This window comes from Oncorhynchus nerka, linkage group LG27, assembly GCF_034236695.1.
Source record: "Oncorhynchus nerka isolate Pitt River linkage group LG27, Oner_Uvic_2.0, whole genome shotgun sequence".
NCBI lineage: Eukaryota > Metazoa > Chordata > Actinopteri > Salmoniformes > Salmonidae > Oncorhynchus > Oncorhynchus nerka.
This window is the reverse complement of record NC_088422.1, coordinates 102,685,581-102,703,145: the sequence shown is the minus strand read 5'-3', so window position 1 is coordinate 102,703,145 and position 17,565 is coordinate 102,685,581. Positions and strand designations below refer to the sequence as shown.

Below are 17,565 nucleotides of genomic sequence, written 5' to 3'. Positions count from 1 at the left end.
TCATCTGTCCAGCACAGCCCACAGCCCACTTCTAGGGTTTATCACCAAGACATCCAACACCGTGGAAGTCAGCTTGACCTGGTCATCTGTCCAGCACAGCCCACTCAACACAGGTCGTTTCTAGGGTTTTGTATTGCACAGCCCACAGGTCGTTTCTAGGGTTTTGTATCGCACAGCCCACAGGTCGTTTCTAGGGTTTTGTATCGCACAGCCCACAGGTCGTTTCTAGGGTTTATCACCAAGACATCCAACACCATGGAAGTCAGCTTGACCTGGTCATCTGTCCAGCACAGCCCACAGCCCACAGCCCACTTCTAGGGTTTTGTATCACACAGCCCACAGGTCGTTTCTAGGGTTTTGTATTGCACAGCCCACAGGTCGTTTCTAGGGTTTTGTATCGCACAGCCCACTCAACACAGGTAGTTTCTAGGGTTTTGTATCGCACAGCCCACAGGTCTTTTCTAGGGTTTTGTATCGCACAGCCCACAGGTCTTTTCAGAAGGGTCCACCATGGAAGTTTGACCTGGTCATCTGTCTAGCATGCCCACAGCCCACAGCCCACTTCTAGGGTTTTGTACTCCAGGTCGTTTCTAGGGTTTTGTATTGCACAGCCCACAGGTCACAGAAGGGTCGTTTCTATGGTTTTAGGGTTTTGTAAACACAGCCCACAGGTCGTTTCTATGGTTTTGTCTGTTCTATAGGGTTTTGCCCACAGGTCGTTTCTAGGGTTTGGTATTGCACAGCCCACTCCACACAGGTCTTTTCTATGGTTATTGTAAGCCCATCCCATGAACAGTACAGTCAACAAGGTCTCTTTCCCTGGTTATTGTAACCCAGCCTCATGACACCCTGACTAACCCAGCCTCATGACACCAGTCCAGTCTCTGAGTACAGATGCTAACAGTCTACCCACTAGCCCTGACGGAAGGGTCCTCTGTCCTCCTGTCTGTTCTATAGGGATGTAACCCACTAGCCCTGACAGAAGGGTCCTCAGATACTAATGTCCTCTGTTCTCCTGTCTGTTCTATAGGGATGTAACCCACTAGCCCTGACAGAAGGGTCCTCAGATACTAATGTCCTCTGTTCTCCTGTCTGTTCTATAGGGATGTAACCCACTAGCCCTGACAGAAGGGTCCTCAGATACTAATGTCCTCTGTTCTCCTGTCTGTTCTATAGGGATGTAACCCACTAGCCCTGACAGAAGGGTCCTCAGATACTAATGTCCTCTGTTCTCCTGTCTGTTCTATAGGGATGTAACCCACTAGCCCTGACAGAAGGGTCCTCTGATACTAATGTTCTCCTGTCTGTTCTATAGGGATGTAACCCACTAGCCCTGACAGAAGGGTCCTCTGTTCTCCTGTCTGTTCTATAGGGATGTAACCCACTAGCCCTGACGGGCCGCTCCAAGCTGCAGAATGAGAGGGCCAGTCTCAACCAACAGATCATCAGACAGATGAGGATGAGAGCTGGGGCAGAGAACTTACTAAGGTACGTACACACACACACACACACACACACACACACACATATACATATATATATATATATATATATATATACACAGACAGACACACAGACACTGTCTCACACACAGACACAGTCTCACTTTCTCACACACACAGTCTCACACACACACAGTCTCAGTGTCCCAGCCTCCATTAGAGAAGAGCCCTGTAGGTACACTCTCACTCTCTCTCACACAGTGTCCCACATTAGAGAAGAGCCCTGTAGTCTGTCAGCATTAGAGAAGAGCACAGTGTCCCAGCTAAGAGAAGAGCAGGAAGACAGCCTCCACCCTGCACAGTGCAGGCCCTGTATGGTAAGACAGTGTCCCAGCCTCCATTAGAGAAGAGCCCTGTATGGTAAGGACAGTGTCCCAGCCTCCATTAGAGAAGAGCCCTGTGTGGTAAGGACAATGTCCCAGCCTCCATTAGAGAAGAGCCCTGTATGGTAAGGACAGTGTCCCAGCTAGATAACTACAGCTCCATTAGAGAAGAGCCCTGTATGGTAAGGACAGTGTCCCAGCCTCCATCCATGCAGACGTCTCCGGATGTTGTGAACAACTAATCAAGTTATTACAGTAGTAACCTTAGTCTGTTCATCAGGGCCTGAATATGTAGAGGACAGGGACACGTTGTTGTTGTTGTTGTTGTCGAAGGGTTTCAGTCCTCTCCGTCTGTCATCACAGGCTCAACTGCTGGAAGCTCCTTGAGATCAAACAAAGGATGAGATCAAACAGCGACTCAAAGACCAAACATTCCTCGTAGCTCAGAGACACCCGGGAGGAATGTTTTCTAGCCGACATTACTTAACACCTCCGAACAGAGTGTCGGCAGTCAGTCAGTCAGCCAGTCAGTCAGCCAGCCAGTCAGTCAGCCAGTCACATGTATTTATATAGCCCTTCATACATCAGCTGATATCTCAAAGTGCTGTACAGAAACCCAGCCTAAAACCCCCAAACAGCAAGCAATGCAGGTGTAGAAGCACGGTGGCCAGGAAAAACTCCACACAGCAAAGACCTTGACGTCGTCAGTCACTCAGCCTTGTTAAAATACTCCAAACCTGAAGGTGGCAGTAGTGTTGTTTGGCAACGGATGTCTGTGTTATTAGCTTAGCTTATGGTCTAGATTCCAATGTTATCTAGCTAGCTATGCTAATGTTGCTACAGTAGTGTTGTTTGGCAACGCATGTCCGTGTTATTAGCTTAGCTTATGGTCTAGATTGCAATGTTATCTAGCTATCTAGCTAGCTATGCTAATGTTGCTACAGTAGTGTTGTTTGGCAACGCATGTCCGTGTTATTAGCTTAGCTTATGGTCTAGATTCCAATGTTATCTAGCTAGCTATGCTAATGTTGCTACAGTAGTGTTGTTTGGCAACGCATGTCCGTGTTATTAGCTTAGCTTATGGTCTAGATTGCAATGTTATCTAGCTAGCTATGCTAATGTTGCTACAGTAGTGTTGTTTGGCAACGCATGTCCGTGTTATTAGCTTAGCTTATGGTCTAGATTCCAATGTTATCTAGCTAGCTATGCTAATGTTGTTATTTAGTAGAAAGGCCTTGTTGATACTAGCAAGATGGCCACAGCTAGATAACTACCTAGCAAGATGGCCACAGCTAGATAACCTAGCAAGATACCTAACTACCTAGCAAGATGGCCACAGCTAGATAACTACCTAGCAAGATGGCAGTAGATAACTACCTAGCAAGATGGCCACAGCTAGATCAGTACCTAGCAAGATGGCCAGCTAGATAAGTACCTAGCAAGATGGCCACAGCTAGATAAGATGGCCACAGCTAGATAACTACCTAGCAAGATGGCCACAGCTAGATAACTACCTAGCAAGATGGCCACAGCTAGATAACTACCTAGCAAGATGGCCACAGCTAGATAACTACCTAGCAAGATGGCCACAGCTAGATCACTACCTAGCAAGATGGCCACAGCTAGATAACTACCTAGCAAGATGGCCACAGCTAGATAACTACCTAGCAAGATGGCCACAGCTAGATCAGTACCTAGCAAGATGGCCACAGCTAGATCAGTACCTAGCAAGATGAGGAAGATAATATTTAATTCACTCTCCATAATCCCAAACTACCAGTGCCAGCCCATAGCCACATGTTTAGCTAGCTAGCTAACGTTACACTGCCTGTTGTCGTCTGACTCCTGGGACTCATCTCAAATGGCACCCTATTCCCTATATAGTGCACTACTTTAGACCAGAGCCCTATGACACCCTATTCCCTATATAGTGCACTACTTTAGACCAGAGCCCTATGGCACCCTATTCCCTATATAGTGCACTACTTTAGACCAGAGTCCTGTGGGATGTAGACTTGAATGTCAATCCTTTCTCCCTTCACCTTTTATAAACCTGGGGACCCACCGTGAACTGGGGACCCACCGTGAACTGGGGACCCACCGTGAACTGGGGACCCACCGTGAACTGGGGACCCACCGTGAACTGGCCTTTTATTAACCTGGGGACCCACGGTGAACTGGGGACCCACGGTGAACTGGGGACCCACGGTGAACTGGGGACCCACGGTGAACTGGGGACCCACGGTGAACTGGGGACCCACGGTGAACTGGGGACCCACCGTGAACTGGGGACCCACCGTGAACTGGGGACCCACCGTGAACTGGGGACCCACCGTGAACTGGGGACCCACTGTGAACTGGCCTTTTATAAACCTGGAGACCCACCGTGAAATGGGGACCCACCGTGACCTGGCCTTTTATAAACCTGGAGACCCACCGTGAAATGGGGACCCACCGTGACCTGGCCTTTTATAAACCTGGAGACCCACCGTGACCTGGAGACCCACCGTGAACTGGGGACCCACCGTGAACTGGGGACCCACCGTGAACTGGGGACCCACCGTGAACTGGGGACCCACCGTGACCTGGCCTTTTATAAACCTGGGGACCCACCGTGACCTGGGGACCCACCGTGACCTGGGGACCCACCGTGACCTGGACCCACCGTGACCTGGGGACCCACCGTGAACTGGGGACCCACTGTGAACTGGCCTTTTATTAACCTGGGGACCCACCGTGAACTGGGGACCCACCGTGAACTGGGGACCCACCGTGAACTGGGGACCCACTGTGAACTGGCCTTTTATAAACCTGGAGACCCACCGTGAAATGGGGACCCACCGTGACCTGGCCTTTTATAAACCTGGAGACCCACCGTGAAATGGGGACCCACCGTGACCTGGCCTTTTATAAACCTGGAGACCCACCGTGACCTGGAGACCCACCGTGAACTGGGGACCCACCGTGAACTGGGGACCCACCGTGAACTGGGGACCCACCGTGAACTGGGGACCCACGGTGAACTGGCCTTTTATAAACCTGGAGACCCACCGTGAACTGGGGACCCACCGTGAACTGGGGACCCACCGTGAACTGGGGACCCACCGTGAACTGGAGACCCACCGTGAACTGGAGACCCACCGTGAACTGGAGACCCACCGTGAACTGGAGACCCACCGTGAACTGGGGACCCACCGTGAACTGGGGACCCACCGTGAACTGGGGACCCACCGTGAACTGGGGACCCACTGTGAACTGGGGACCCACCGTGAACTGGCCTTTTATAAACCTGGAGACCCACCGTGAAATGGGGACCCACCGTGACCTGGCCTTTTATAAACCTGGAGACCCACCGTGAACTGGGGACCCACCGTGAACTGGGGACCCACCGTGACCTGGCCTTTTATAAACCTGAGGACCCACCGTGACCTGGAGACCCACCGTGACCTGGGGACCCACCGTGACCTGGGGACCCACCGTGAACTGCGGACCCACCGTGAACTGGGGACCCACCGTGAACTGGGGACCCACCGTGAACTGGCCTTTTATAAACCTGGCGACCCACCGTGAACTGGGGACCCACCGTGAACTGGGGACCCACCGTGAACTGGGGACCCACCGTGAACTGGCCTTTTATAAACCTGGGGACCCACCGTGAACTGGGGACCCACCGTGAACTGGGGACCCACTGTGAACTGGGGACCCACCGTGACCTGGCCTTTTATAAACCTGGAGACCCACCGTGACCTGGCCTTTTATAAACCTGGGGACCTATAAGTTATATATTTGATCTGTGTTGAGGTGAGGCTGTTATTCTGTGTTTTCCCAGAATGCCTCTCTCTGTGTGTGTACGGTCCAGGTTAGTAAACACAGATAATGATGCCTAGATAATCAGTTGCCCCGGTGACCTGGCCTACTGTTTAGTGTGTTGTCCGTTGCCATGGTGCCAGGCGGACAAAGGCTCCGTGCCACAGTGTGGCAAATCTCTTTGACGTCAACAGCAGCTTTGTTACCCTCCTACTCTCCCCCAGATCCTACTCCCCCCTTACCTCCCCCTACTCTCCCCCTCTTACTCTCCCCCCCCTCTTACTCTTACTCTCCCCCTCTTACTCTCCCCCTCTTACTCTCCCCCTCTTACTCTCCCCCTTACTCTCCCCTACTCTCCCCCTCTTACTCTCCCCCTCTTACTCTCCCCCTCTTACTCTCCCCCTCTTACTCTCCCCCTCTTACTCCCCCCTCTTACTCTCCCCCTCCTACTCTCCCCCTCTGTGTCTCTCCTCTCTGTGTCCTCCTCCTCACTGGTTCCTCCTCCTCACTGGTTCCTCCTCCTCACTGGTTCCTCCTCCTCACTGTGTCCTCCTCCTCACTGTGTCCTCCTCCTCACTGTGTCCTCCTCCTCACTGTGTCCTCCTCCTCACTGTGTCCTCCTCCTCACTGTGTCCTCCTCCTCACTGTGTCCTCCTCACTGTGTCCTCTCCCCTCCTCCTCTCTCCTCCTCCTCTCCTCACTGTGTCTCCTCGTCTCCTCCTCTCCTCTCCTCACTGTGTCTCCTCCTCTCCTCACTGTGTCTCCTCGTCTCCTCCTCTCCTCTCCTCACTGTGTCTCCTCCTCTCCCCCTGTGGTTTGGCTGAGGCCTGTGGCAGCTAGAAGGAGCTGATATGAACAGCCTGTAATATGATTCCAGTAGAGGTCATGATGGCTGCAGCTGGGATATGGAGCATTGGGAGTCTGGGCTAGGAGAGGCTTCTCCACAGGAATGCTCTCATACAGCACCATATATCAAATTCAACCTAATTCAAAATACGTTCTGGAGTACACGGAGTACACAGTCCAGTATATGGATCAGCCTGACAGTCTTCTGAACAGTCTATAGGCTAGTCCTTACTGAGGTACCTGGATCAGCCTGACAGTCTTCTGAACAGTCTATAGGCTAGTCCTTACTGAGGTACCTGGATCAGCCTGACAGTCTATAGGCTAGTCCTTACTGAGGTACCTGGATCAGCCTGACAGTCTTCTGAACAGTCTATAGGCTAGTCCTTACTGAGGTACCTGGATCAGCCTGACAGTCTTCTGAACAGTCTATAGGCTAGTCCTTACTGAGGTACCTGGATCAGCCTGACAGTCTTCTGAACAGTCTATAGGCTAGTCCTTACTGAGGTACCTGGATCAGCCTGACAGTCTTCTGAACAGTCTATAGGCTAGTCCTTACTGAGGTACCTGCATCAGCCTGACAGTCTATAGGCTAGTCCTTACTGAGGCACCTTGGATCAGCCTGACAGTCTTCTGAACAGTCTATAGGCTAGTCCTTACTGAGGTACCTGGATCAGCCTGACAGTCTTCTGAACAGTCTATAGGCTAGTCCTTACTGAGGTACCTGGATCAGCCTGACAGTCTTCTGAACAGTCTATAGGCTAGTCCTTACTGAGGTACCTGGATCAGCCTGACAGTCTTCTGAACAGTCTATAGGCTAGTCCTTACTGAGGTACCTTGGATCAGCCTGACAGTCTATAGGCTAGTCCTTACTGAGGTACCTTGGATCAGCCTGACAGTCTATAGGCTAGTCCTTACTGAGGTACCTGGATCAGCCTGACAGTCTTCTGAACAGTCTATAGGCTAGTCCTTACTGAGGTACCTGGATCAGCCTGACAGTCTATAGGCTAGTCCTTACTGAGGTACCTGGATCAGCCTGACAGTCTATAGGCTAGTCCTTACTGAGGTACCTGGATCAGCCTGACAGTCTATAGGCTAGTCCTTACTGAGGTACCTTGGATCAGCCTGACAGTCTGCTGAACAGTCTATAGGCTAGTCCTTACTAAGGCACTTGGATCAGCCTGACAGTCTATAGGCTAGTCCTTACTGAGGCACCTTGGATCAGCCTGACAGTCTATAGGCTAGTCCTTACTGAGGCACCTTGGATCAGCCTGACAGTCTATAGGCTAGTCCTTACTGAGGTACCTTGGATCAGCCTGACAGTCTATAGGCTAGTCCTTACTGAGGCACCTTGGATCAGCCTGACAGTCTATAGGCTAGTCCTTACTGAGGTACCTTGGATCAGCCTGACAGTCTATAGGCTAGTCCTTACTGAGGTACCTGGATCAGCCTGACAGTCTGTAGGCTAGTCCTTACTGAGGTACCTTGGATCAGCCTGACAGTCTGCTGAACAGTCTATAGGCTAGTCCTTACTGAGGTACCTGGATCAGCCTGACAGTCTTAGTCCTTACTGAGGTACCTGGATCAGCCTGACAGTCTTCTGAACAGTCTATAGGCTAGTCCTTACTGAGGTCCCTTGGATCAGCCTGCCAGTCTTCTGAACAGTCTATAGGCTAGTCCTTACTGAGGTACCTTGGATCAGCCTGACAGTCTGTAGGCTAGTCCTTACTGAGGTACCTGGATCAACCTGACAGTCTGCTGAACAGTCTATAGGCTAGTCCTTACTGAGGTACCTGGATCAGCCTGACAGTCTATAGGCTAGTCCTTACTGAGGTACCTGGATCAGCCTGACAGTCTATAGGCTAGTCCTTACTGAGGTACCTTGGATCAGCCTGACAGTCTATAGGCTAGTCCTTACTGAGGCACCTTGGATCAGCCTGACAGTCTATAGGCTAGTCCTTACTGAGGTACCTGGATCAGCCTGACAGGCTTCTGAATGCTCTAGTCTCCCTCCCCTCCCAGTGAAAGATGTTAGATTATTTAGAATTTTTTGCTATATTTAAATCAGGCCGTTGTCACGCTTGTGGACCGTGGTGTGGACCGTGGTGTGGACCGTGGTGTGCTAGGGTGGTGGGGGGGATTGGTAGGTATCTAGTGGTGGTGGGGGATTGGTAGGTATCTAGTGGTGGTGGGGGGATTGGTAGGTATCTAGTGGTGGTGGGGGGATTGGTATCAGGTATCTAGTGGTGGTGGGGGGGGATTGGTAGGTATCTAGTGGTGGTGGGGGGATTGGTAGGTATCTAGTGGTGGTGGGGGGATTGGTAGGTATCTGGAGTGGTGGTGGGGGGGATTGGTAGGTATCTAGTGGTGGGGGGGGGATTGGTAGTGGTGGGGGGATTGGTATCTAGTGGGGGGGGATGGTAGGTATCTAGTAGTGGGGGGATTGGTAGGTATCTAGTAGTGGGGGATTGGTAGGTATCTAGTAGTGGGGGGATTGGTAGGTATCTAGTAGTGGGGGGATTGGTAGGTATCTAGTAGTGGGGGAGGTATCTAGTAGTAGTGGGATTGGTAGGTCTAGTAGTGGGGGGATTGGTAGGTATCTAGTGGTGGTGGGGGGATTGGTAGGTATCTAGTGGTGGTGGGGGGGATTGGTAGGTATCTAGTGGTGGTGGGGGGATTGGTAGGTATCTAGTGGTGGTGGGGGGGGATTGGTAGGTATCTAGTGGTGGTGGGGGGGGGGGGGGATTGGTAGGTATCTAGTGGTGGTGGGGGGATTGGTAGGTATCTATCTAGTGGTGGTGGGGGGGATTGGTAGGTATCTAGTGGTGGTGGGGGGGGATTGGTAGGTATCTAGTGGTGGTGGGGGGATTGGTAGGTATCTAGTGGTGGTGGGGGGATTGGTAGGTATCTAGTGGTGGTGGGGGGGATTGGTAGGTATCTAGTGGTGGTGGGGGGATTGGTAGGTATCTAGTGGTGGTGGGGGGATTGGTAGGTATCTAGTGGTGGTGGGGGGGGATTGGTAGGTATCTAGTGGTGGTGGGGGGGATTGGTAGGTATCTAGTGGTGGTGGGGGGGATTGGTAGGTATCTAGTGGTGGTGGGGGTAGGTATTGGGTGGGGGGGGATTGGTAGGTATCTAGTGGTGGTGGGGGGGATTGGTAGGTATCTAGTGGTGGTGGGGGATTGGTAGGTATCTAGTGGTGGTGGGGGGATTGGTAGGTATCTAGTGGTGGTGGGGGGATTGGTAGGTATCTAGTGGTGGTGGGGGGATTGGTAGGTATCTAGTGGTGGTGGGGGGATTGGGGTATCTAGTGGTGGTTGGGGATTGGTAGGTATCTAGTGGTGGTGGGGGGATTGGTAGGTATCTAGTGGTGGTGGGGGGATTGGTAGGTATCTAGTGGTGGTGGGGGATTGGTAGGTATCTAGTGGTGGTGGGGGGGATTGGTATCTAGTGGTGGTGGGGGATTGGTAGGTATCTAGTGGTGGGGGGGGATTGGTAGGTATCTAGTGGTGGTGGGGGGGGATTGGTAGGTATCTAGTGGTGGGGGGATTGGTAGGTATCTAGTGGTGGGGGGGGTATCTAGTAGTGGGGGGATTGGTAGGTATCTAGTGGTTGGTGGGGGGGGATTGGTAGGTATCTAGTAGTAGGTATTGGTAGGTATCTAGTGGTGGGGGGGGAGTTGGTAGGTATCTAGTGGTGGTGGGGGGATTGGTAGGTATCTAGTGGTGGTGGGGGGGATTGGTAGGTATCTAGTGGTGGTGGGGGGATTGGTAGGTATCTAGTGGTGGTGGGGGGTATTGGTAGGTATCTAGTGGTGGTGGGGGGGATTGGTAGGTATCTAGTGGTGGGGGGGGATTGGTAGGTATCTAGTGGTGGTGGGGGATTGGTAGGTATCTAGTGGTGGTGGGGGATTGGTAGGTATCTAGTGGTGGTGGGGGGGATTGGTAGGTATCTAGTGGTGGTGGGGGGATTGGTAGGTATCTAGTGGTGGTGGGGGGATGGTGGTGGGGGGGGATTGGTAGGTATCTAGTGGTGGTGGGGGGATTGGTAGGTATCTAGTGGTGGTGGGGGGATTGGTAGGTATCTAGTGGTGGTGGGGGGGATTGGTAGGTATCTAGTGGTGGTGGGGGGGATTGGTAGGTATCTAGTGGTGGGGGGGGTAGGTTGTGGTGGGGGGGATTGGTAGGTATCTAGTGGTGGTGGGGGGATTGGTAGGTATCTAGTGGTGGTGGGGGTATCTAGTTGGTAGGGTATCTGTGGTGGTGGGGGGGATTGGTAGGTATCTAGTGGTGGGGGGGATTGGTAGGTATCTAGTGGTGGGGGGGGATTGGTAGGTATCTAGTGGTGGGGGGGGGATTGGTAGGTATCTAGTGGTGGGGGGGATTGGTAGGTATCTAGTGGTGGGGGGGGGATTGGTAGGTATCTAGTGGTGGGGGGGGGGATTGGTAGGTATCTAGTGGTGGGGGGGGGGATTGGTAGGTATCTAGTGGTGGGGGGGGATTGGTAGGTATCTAGTGGTGGGGGGGGATTGGTAGGTATCTAGTGGTGGTGGGGGGGGGATTGGTAGGTATCTAGTGGTGGATGGGGGGGGGCAGGTATCTAGTGGTGGGGGGGGGGGGATTGGTAGGTATCTAGTGGTGGTGGGGGTGGTGGGGGGGATTGGTAGGTATCTAGTGGTGGGGGGATTGGTAGGTATCTAGTGGTGGGGGGGGATTGGTAGGTATCTAGTGGTGGGGGGGGGATGGTAGGTATCTAGTGGTGGGGGGGATTGGTAGGTATCTAGTGGTGGGGGGGATTGGTAGGTATCTAGTGGTGGGGGGATTGGTAGGTATCTAGTGGTGGGGGGGATTGGTAGGTATCTAGTGGTGGGGGGGATTGGTAGGTATCTATGGGTGGGGGGGGATTGGTAGGTATCTGACCTGGGGTACTGAGATGAACCCTGACCTGATCTAAGGTACTGAGATGACATGAGGCTGTACTGGAGCAGCCTGTCAGCTCCAGAGAACCCTGCATTCCTCCCAGTATCTACAGGCTAACTACTAGCCCTCCTTGGCCCAGTCCACAGTGGGTAAGGACTGGGCCAAGGAGATTAACTCAGTCGTGTGTGTGTGTTCGTCTGCCAACACTGCAGCTGGTAGAACCAATGAGTAGGTGCAGAGAGACCGTGTATTGAAGTTTCAGGTACTTGTATGTTTTCTTGGCTGGTTAAGATGCATTATTCCACCATGTTTGCCTAAGGATTTAGGTGGCTGGTTAAGATGCATTATTCCACCATGTTTGCCTAAGGATTTAGGTGGCTGGTTAAGATGCATTATTCCAACATGTTTGCCTAAGGATTTAGGTGGCTGGTTAAGATGCATTATTCCAACATGTTTGCCTAAGGATTTAGGTGGCTGGTTAAGATGCATTATTCCAACATGTTTGCCTAAGGATTTAGGTGGCTGGTTAAGATGCATTATTCCAACATGTTTGCCTAAGGATTTAGGTGGCTGGTTAAGATGCATTATTCCAACATGTTTGCCTAAGGATTTAGGTGGCTGGTTAGGATGCATTATTCCAACATGTTTGCCTAAGGATTTAGGTGGTTCTCTGGAGGTCAGGTGGTAGAGCATGGTGCTTGTAATACCAGGAGAGTGGGTTTGATTCCAGGGACCACCCATATGTAAAAAAAATAAATCAAATGGATGCACGCATTACTGTAATGTACGTTGGATAAAAGTGTCTGCTAAATGGCGTCAATGATTATATTATTTTTATTTTGTAGGGGACTTTGAACTTTCAAAACAATAAGCAGGTCTGAAGAGATTATGTTCCACCTGTCTTTTCTACCTGGCTGGAATGTAAACAGCATTCCTGACTCCTGGGGAGTGGCAGGGAGAGAGAGGAAGGTGGAACACAAAGGTGACCTGTATTTACTCCTCTGTCCTTCCCTATACCCTCACCTGGCCTCTCCCTCTCTCTCTGTCCTCCCCCTCTCTCTCTGTCCTCCCCTTCTCTCTCTGTCCTCCCCTATACCCTCACCTGGCCTCTCTCTGTCCTCCCCCTCTCTCTCTGTCCTCCCCTTCTCTCTCTGTTCTCCCCTATACCCTCACCTGGCCTCTCTCTGTCCTCCCCCTCTCTCTCTGTCCTCCCCTTCTCTCTCTGTCCTCCCCTATACCCTCACCTGGCCTCTCTCTGTCCTCCCCCTCTCTCTCTTTCCTCCCCTATAACCTCACCTGGCCTCTCTCTCTCTCTATCCTCCCCTATAACCTCACCTGGCCTCTCTCTCTCTATCCTCACCTGGCCTCTCCTTCTCTCTCTGTCCTCCCCTATACCCTCACCTGGCCTCTCCCTCTCTCTCTGTCCTCCCCCTCTCTCTCTGTCCTCCCCTATACCCTCACCTGGCCTCTCTCTGTCCTCCCCCCCTCTCTCTGTCCTCCCCTTCTCTCTCTGTTCTCCCCTATACCCTCACCTGGCCTCTCTCTGTCCTCCCCCTCTCTCTCTGTCCTCCCCTTCTCTCTCTGTCCTCCCCTATACCCTCACCTGGCCTCTCTCTGTCCTCCCCTATACCCTCACCTGGCCTCTCCCTCTCTCTCTTTCCTCCCCTATAACCTCACCTGGCCTCTCTCTCTCTATCCTCACCTGGCCTCTCCTTCTCTCTCTGTCCTCCCCTATACCCTCACCTGGCCTCTCTCTCTATCCTCCCCTATACTCTCACCTGGCCTCTCCCTCGCTCTCTGTCCTCCCCTATACCCTCACCTGGCCTCTCCCTCTCTCTCTTTCCTCCCCTATACCCTCACCTGGCCTCTCTCTCTATCCTCCCCTATACTTTCACCTGGCCTCTCCCTCTCTCTCTGCCCTCCCCTATACCCTCACCTTGCCTCTCTCTTTCCTCCCCGATACCCTCACCTGGCCTCTCTCTCTCTGTCCTCCCCGATACCCTCACTTGGCCTCTCTCTCTCTGTCCTCCCCTATACCCTCACCTGGCCTCTCTCTCTCTCTCTCTCTCTCTCTCTCTGTCCTCCCCTATACCTTCACCTGGCCTCTCTCTCTCTCTCTCTCTCTCTCTGTCCTCCCCTATACCCTCACCTGGCCTCTCTCTCTCTCTCTCTGTCCTCCCCTATACCCTCACCTGGCCTCTCTCTCTCTCTCTCTCTCTCCTCTCCCTATACCCTCACCTGGCCTCTCTCTCTCCTCTCTCTCTCTCTCTCTCTCTCTCTCTCTGTCCTCCCCTATACCCTCACCTGGCCTCTCTCTCTCTCTGTCCTCCCCTATACCCTCACCTGGCCTCTCTCTCTCTCTCTGTCCTCCCCTATACCCTCACCTGGCCTCTCTCTCTCTCTGTGTCCTCCCCTATACCCTCACCTGGCCTCTCTCTCTCTCTCTGTGTCCTCCCCTATACCCTCACCTGGCCTCTCTCTCTCTCTCTCTGTCCTCCCCTATACCCTCACCTGGCCTCTCTCTCTCTCTCTCTGTCCTCCCCTATACCCTCACCTGGCCTCTCTCTCTCTCTCTCTCTCTCTCTCTCTGTCCTCCCTATACCCTCACCTGGCCTCTCTCTCTCTCTCTGTCCTCCCCAATACCCTCACCTGGCCTCTCTCTCTCTCTCTCTCTCTCTCCTGTCCTCCCTATACCCTCACCTGGTCCTCCCTCCCTCTGGCCTCTCTCTCTCTCTCTCTGTGTCCTCCCCTATACCCTCACCTGGCCTCTCTCTCTCTCTCTCTGTCCTCCCCTATACCCTCACCTGGCCTCTCTCTCTCTCTCTCTCTCTCTCTGTCCTCCCCTATACCCTCACCTGGCCTCTCTCTCTCTCGCTCTCTCTCTCTCTCTCTCTGTCCTCCCCTATACCCTCACCTGTCCTCTCTCTCTCCCTCTCTCTCTCTCGCTCTGTCCTCCCCTATACCCTCACCTGGCCGCTCTCTCTCTCTCTCTGTCCTCCCCTATACCCTCACCTGGTCTTTCTCTCTCTGTCCTCCCCTATACCCTCACCTGGGCTCTCTCTGTCTCTGTATCTCTTTCTTTCTTCCCCTGTTTGTTGTCAGGTTTCAGTAGTTCTACGTTCCTCCTCTCTCCTAGCAGCAGGTACAGAAGTGTACCGACCAGACCGACTGGTTTGTCCAGGTTTATTTATGTGGAGTCACTCCCTGATAATAAGCCCACTGGTCTCTACTGTGTCTCTACTGTCTCTCTCCTGTCTCTCTATCGTGTTTACTGTCTCCACTGTCTGTCTACTGTCTCTCTACTGCTCTTACTCTCTCTCTACTGCTCTTACTGTCTCTCTACTGCTCTTACTGTCTCTCTGCTGTTCTTACTGTCTCTCTACTGCTCTTACTGTCTCTCTACTGCTCTTACTGTCTCTCTACTGCTCTTACTGTCTCTCTACTGTCTCTCTACTGCTCTTACTGTCTCTCTCTACTGTCTCTCTACTGTTCTTACTGTCTCTCTACTGTTCTTACTGTCTCTCTACTGCTCTTACTGTCTCTCTACTGCTCTTACTGTCTCTCTACTGCTCTTACTGTCTCTCTACTGCTCTTACTGTCTCTCTACTGTCTCTCTACTGTTCTTACTGTCTCTCTACTGCTCTTACTGTCTCTACTGTTCTTACTGTCTCTCTACTGTCTCTCTACTGTTCTTACTGTCTCTCTACTGTTCTTACTGTCTCTCTACTGTCTCTCTACTGTCTCTCTATTGCTCTTACTGTCTCTCTACTGTTCTTACTGTCTCTCTACTGTCTCTCTACTGCTCTTACTGTCTCTCTATTGTTCTTACTGTCTCTCTACTGTCTCTCTCTACTGTCTCTCTCTACTGTCTCTCTATTGTTCTTACTGTCTCTCTACTGTCTCTCTACTGTTCTTACTGTCTCTCTACTGTTCTTACTGTTTCTCTACTGTTCTTACTGTCTCTCTACTGTCTCTCTATTGCTCTTGCTGTCTCTCTACTGCTCTTACTGTCTCTACTGTCTCTCTACTGTCTCTCTATTGTTCTTACTGTCTCTCTACTGTCTCTCTCAACTGTCTCTCTCTACTGTCTCTACTGTCTCTCTCTACTGTCTCTCTCTACTGTCTCTCTACTGTTCTTACTGTCTCTCTACTGTTCTTACTGTCTCTCTACTGTTCTTACTGTCTCTCTACTGCTCTTACTGTCTCTCTACTGTTCCTACTGTTCTTACTGTCTCTACTGTCTCTCTACTGTTCTTACTGTCTCTCTACTGTTCTTACTGTCTCTCTACTGCTCTTACTGCCTCTCTACTGTCTCTCTACTGTTCTTACTGTCTCTCTACTGTCTCTCTACTGTCTCTCTATTGCTCTTACTGTCTCTACTGTCTCTCTATTGGTCTTACTGTCTCTCTACTGCTCTTACTGTCTCTACTGTCTCTCTATTGTTCTTACTGTCTCTCTACTGTCTCTCTCTACTGTCTCTCTACTGTTCTTACTGTCTCTCTACTGTTCTTACTGTCTCTCTACTGCTCTTACTGTCTCTCTACTGCTCTTACTGTCTCTCTACTGTCTCTCTACTGTTCTTACTGTCTCTCTCTACTGTCTCTCTACTGTTCTTACTGTCTCTTTACTGTCTCTCTACTGTTCTTACTGTCTCTCTACGGTCTCTCTACTGTTCTTACTGTCTCTCTACTGCTCTTACTGTCTCTCTACTGTTCTTACTGTCTCTCTACTGTCTCTCACTGTCTCTCTACTCTTCTTACTGTCTCTCTACTGTCTCTCTCTACTGTCTCTCTACTGTTCTTACTGTCTCTCCTGTCTCTACTGTTTCCCTACTGTGTGAACTGAGTTTCCGGAGTCAGTCTGTCATTATGGATGCGTCCTCAATGGCTCCCTATTCCATATATAGTGCACTACTATAGGCCTGAGCCCTATGGGCCCTGGTGTAAAGTAGTGCACTATATAGTGAATAGGGTACCATTTGAACCCCACGGTATCTAGTCTGACCTCAGCGGTCCTTCACTTCCTCTCTGGAAGAGGACCTTCTCAAAAACCCCTGGAAATACATGGAATTTATGCCAAAATATAAAACGTGCAGATTCAGGAGAATGGCTGTAGCTCCACCACACCACTCATTAGGGTCTAAGTGTTTCCATGTATTGGTGTGTGACTGTATATGAACTGTGGTGATGAGATGAATCCTGTTCCCTGAGCGATCTAGGCCAATATCAGAGCCAGGTCAGGAAACCTCATCTAGCCTTGTCCCAAATGGCAAACACCCTATTGGCCCTGGTCAAAAGTAGTGCACTATAGAGAGAATAGAGTGCCATCTGACATTTGGGACTCAGACTATGTCTCAACTGAGCAGTTCCCATGGACCTCGCCTTGTCTCCAGTCAGTCCTCTGTCCCAGTCAGTCCTCTGTCTCCAGTCAGTCCTCTGTCTCAGTCAGTCCTCTGTCCCAGTCAGTCCTCTGTCTTCAGTCAGTCCTCTGTCTTCAGTCAGTCCTCTGTCTCCAGTCAGTCAGTCCTCTGTCTCCAGTCAGTCAGTCCTCTGTCTCCAGTCAGTCAGTCCTCTGTCTCCAGTCAGTCAGTCCTCTGTCTCCAGTCAGTCGGTCCTCTGTCTCCAGTCAGTCGGTCCTCTGTCTCCAGTCAGTCAGTCCTCTGTCTCCAGTCGGTCGGTCCTCTGTCTCCAGTCGGTCAGTCCTCTGTCTCCAGTCGGTCAGTCCTCTGTCTCCAGTCAGGTCAGTCCTCTGTCTCCAGTCAGTCAGTCAGTCCTCTGTCTCCAGTCAGTCAGTCAGTCCTCTGTCTCCAGTCAGTCAGTCAGTCCTCTGTCTCCAGTCAGTCAGTCAGTCCTCTGTCTCCAGTCAGTCAGTCAGTCCTCTGTCTCCAGTCAGTCAGGTCCTCTGTCTCCAGTCAGTCAGGTCCTCTGTCTCCAGTCAGTCAGTCAGTCCTCTGTCTCCAGTCAGTCAGTCGGTCCTCTGTCTCCAGTCAGTCAGTCTCCAGTCTCTGTCTCCAGTCAGTCAGTCAGTCGGTCCTCTGTCTCCAGTCAGTCAGTCCCTCTGTCTCCAGTCAGTCAGTCCTCTGTCTCCAGTCAGTCAGTCAGTCCTCTGTCTCCAGTCAGTCTCCTCTGTCTCAGTCAGTCCTCTGTCTCCAGTCAGTCAGTCCTCTGTCTC

The 17,565-nt window shown here is 51.7% G+C and overlaps 1 protein-coding gene across 1 annotated transcript in view; it reads left to right on the top strand.

The window, feature by feature from the left end:
* The window catches only part of rhpn2 (rhophilin, Rho GTPase binding protein 2), a 123,233-nt gene that overhangs the window by 22,036 nt on the left and 83,632 nt on the right, over positions 1-17,565 (top strand). The window contains exon 2 of the mRNA XM_065012492.1: positions 1,373-1,488. Coding sequence (XP_064868564.1) covers positions 1,373-1,488 — 116 coding nt within the window. The remainder of the gene's footprint in view (positions 1-1,372; positions 1,489-17,565) is intronic.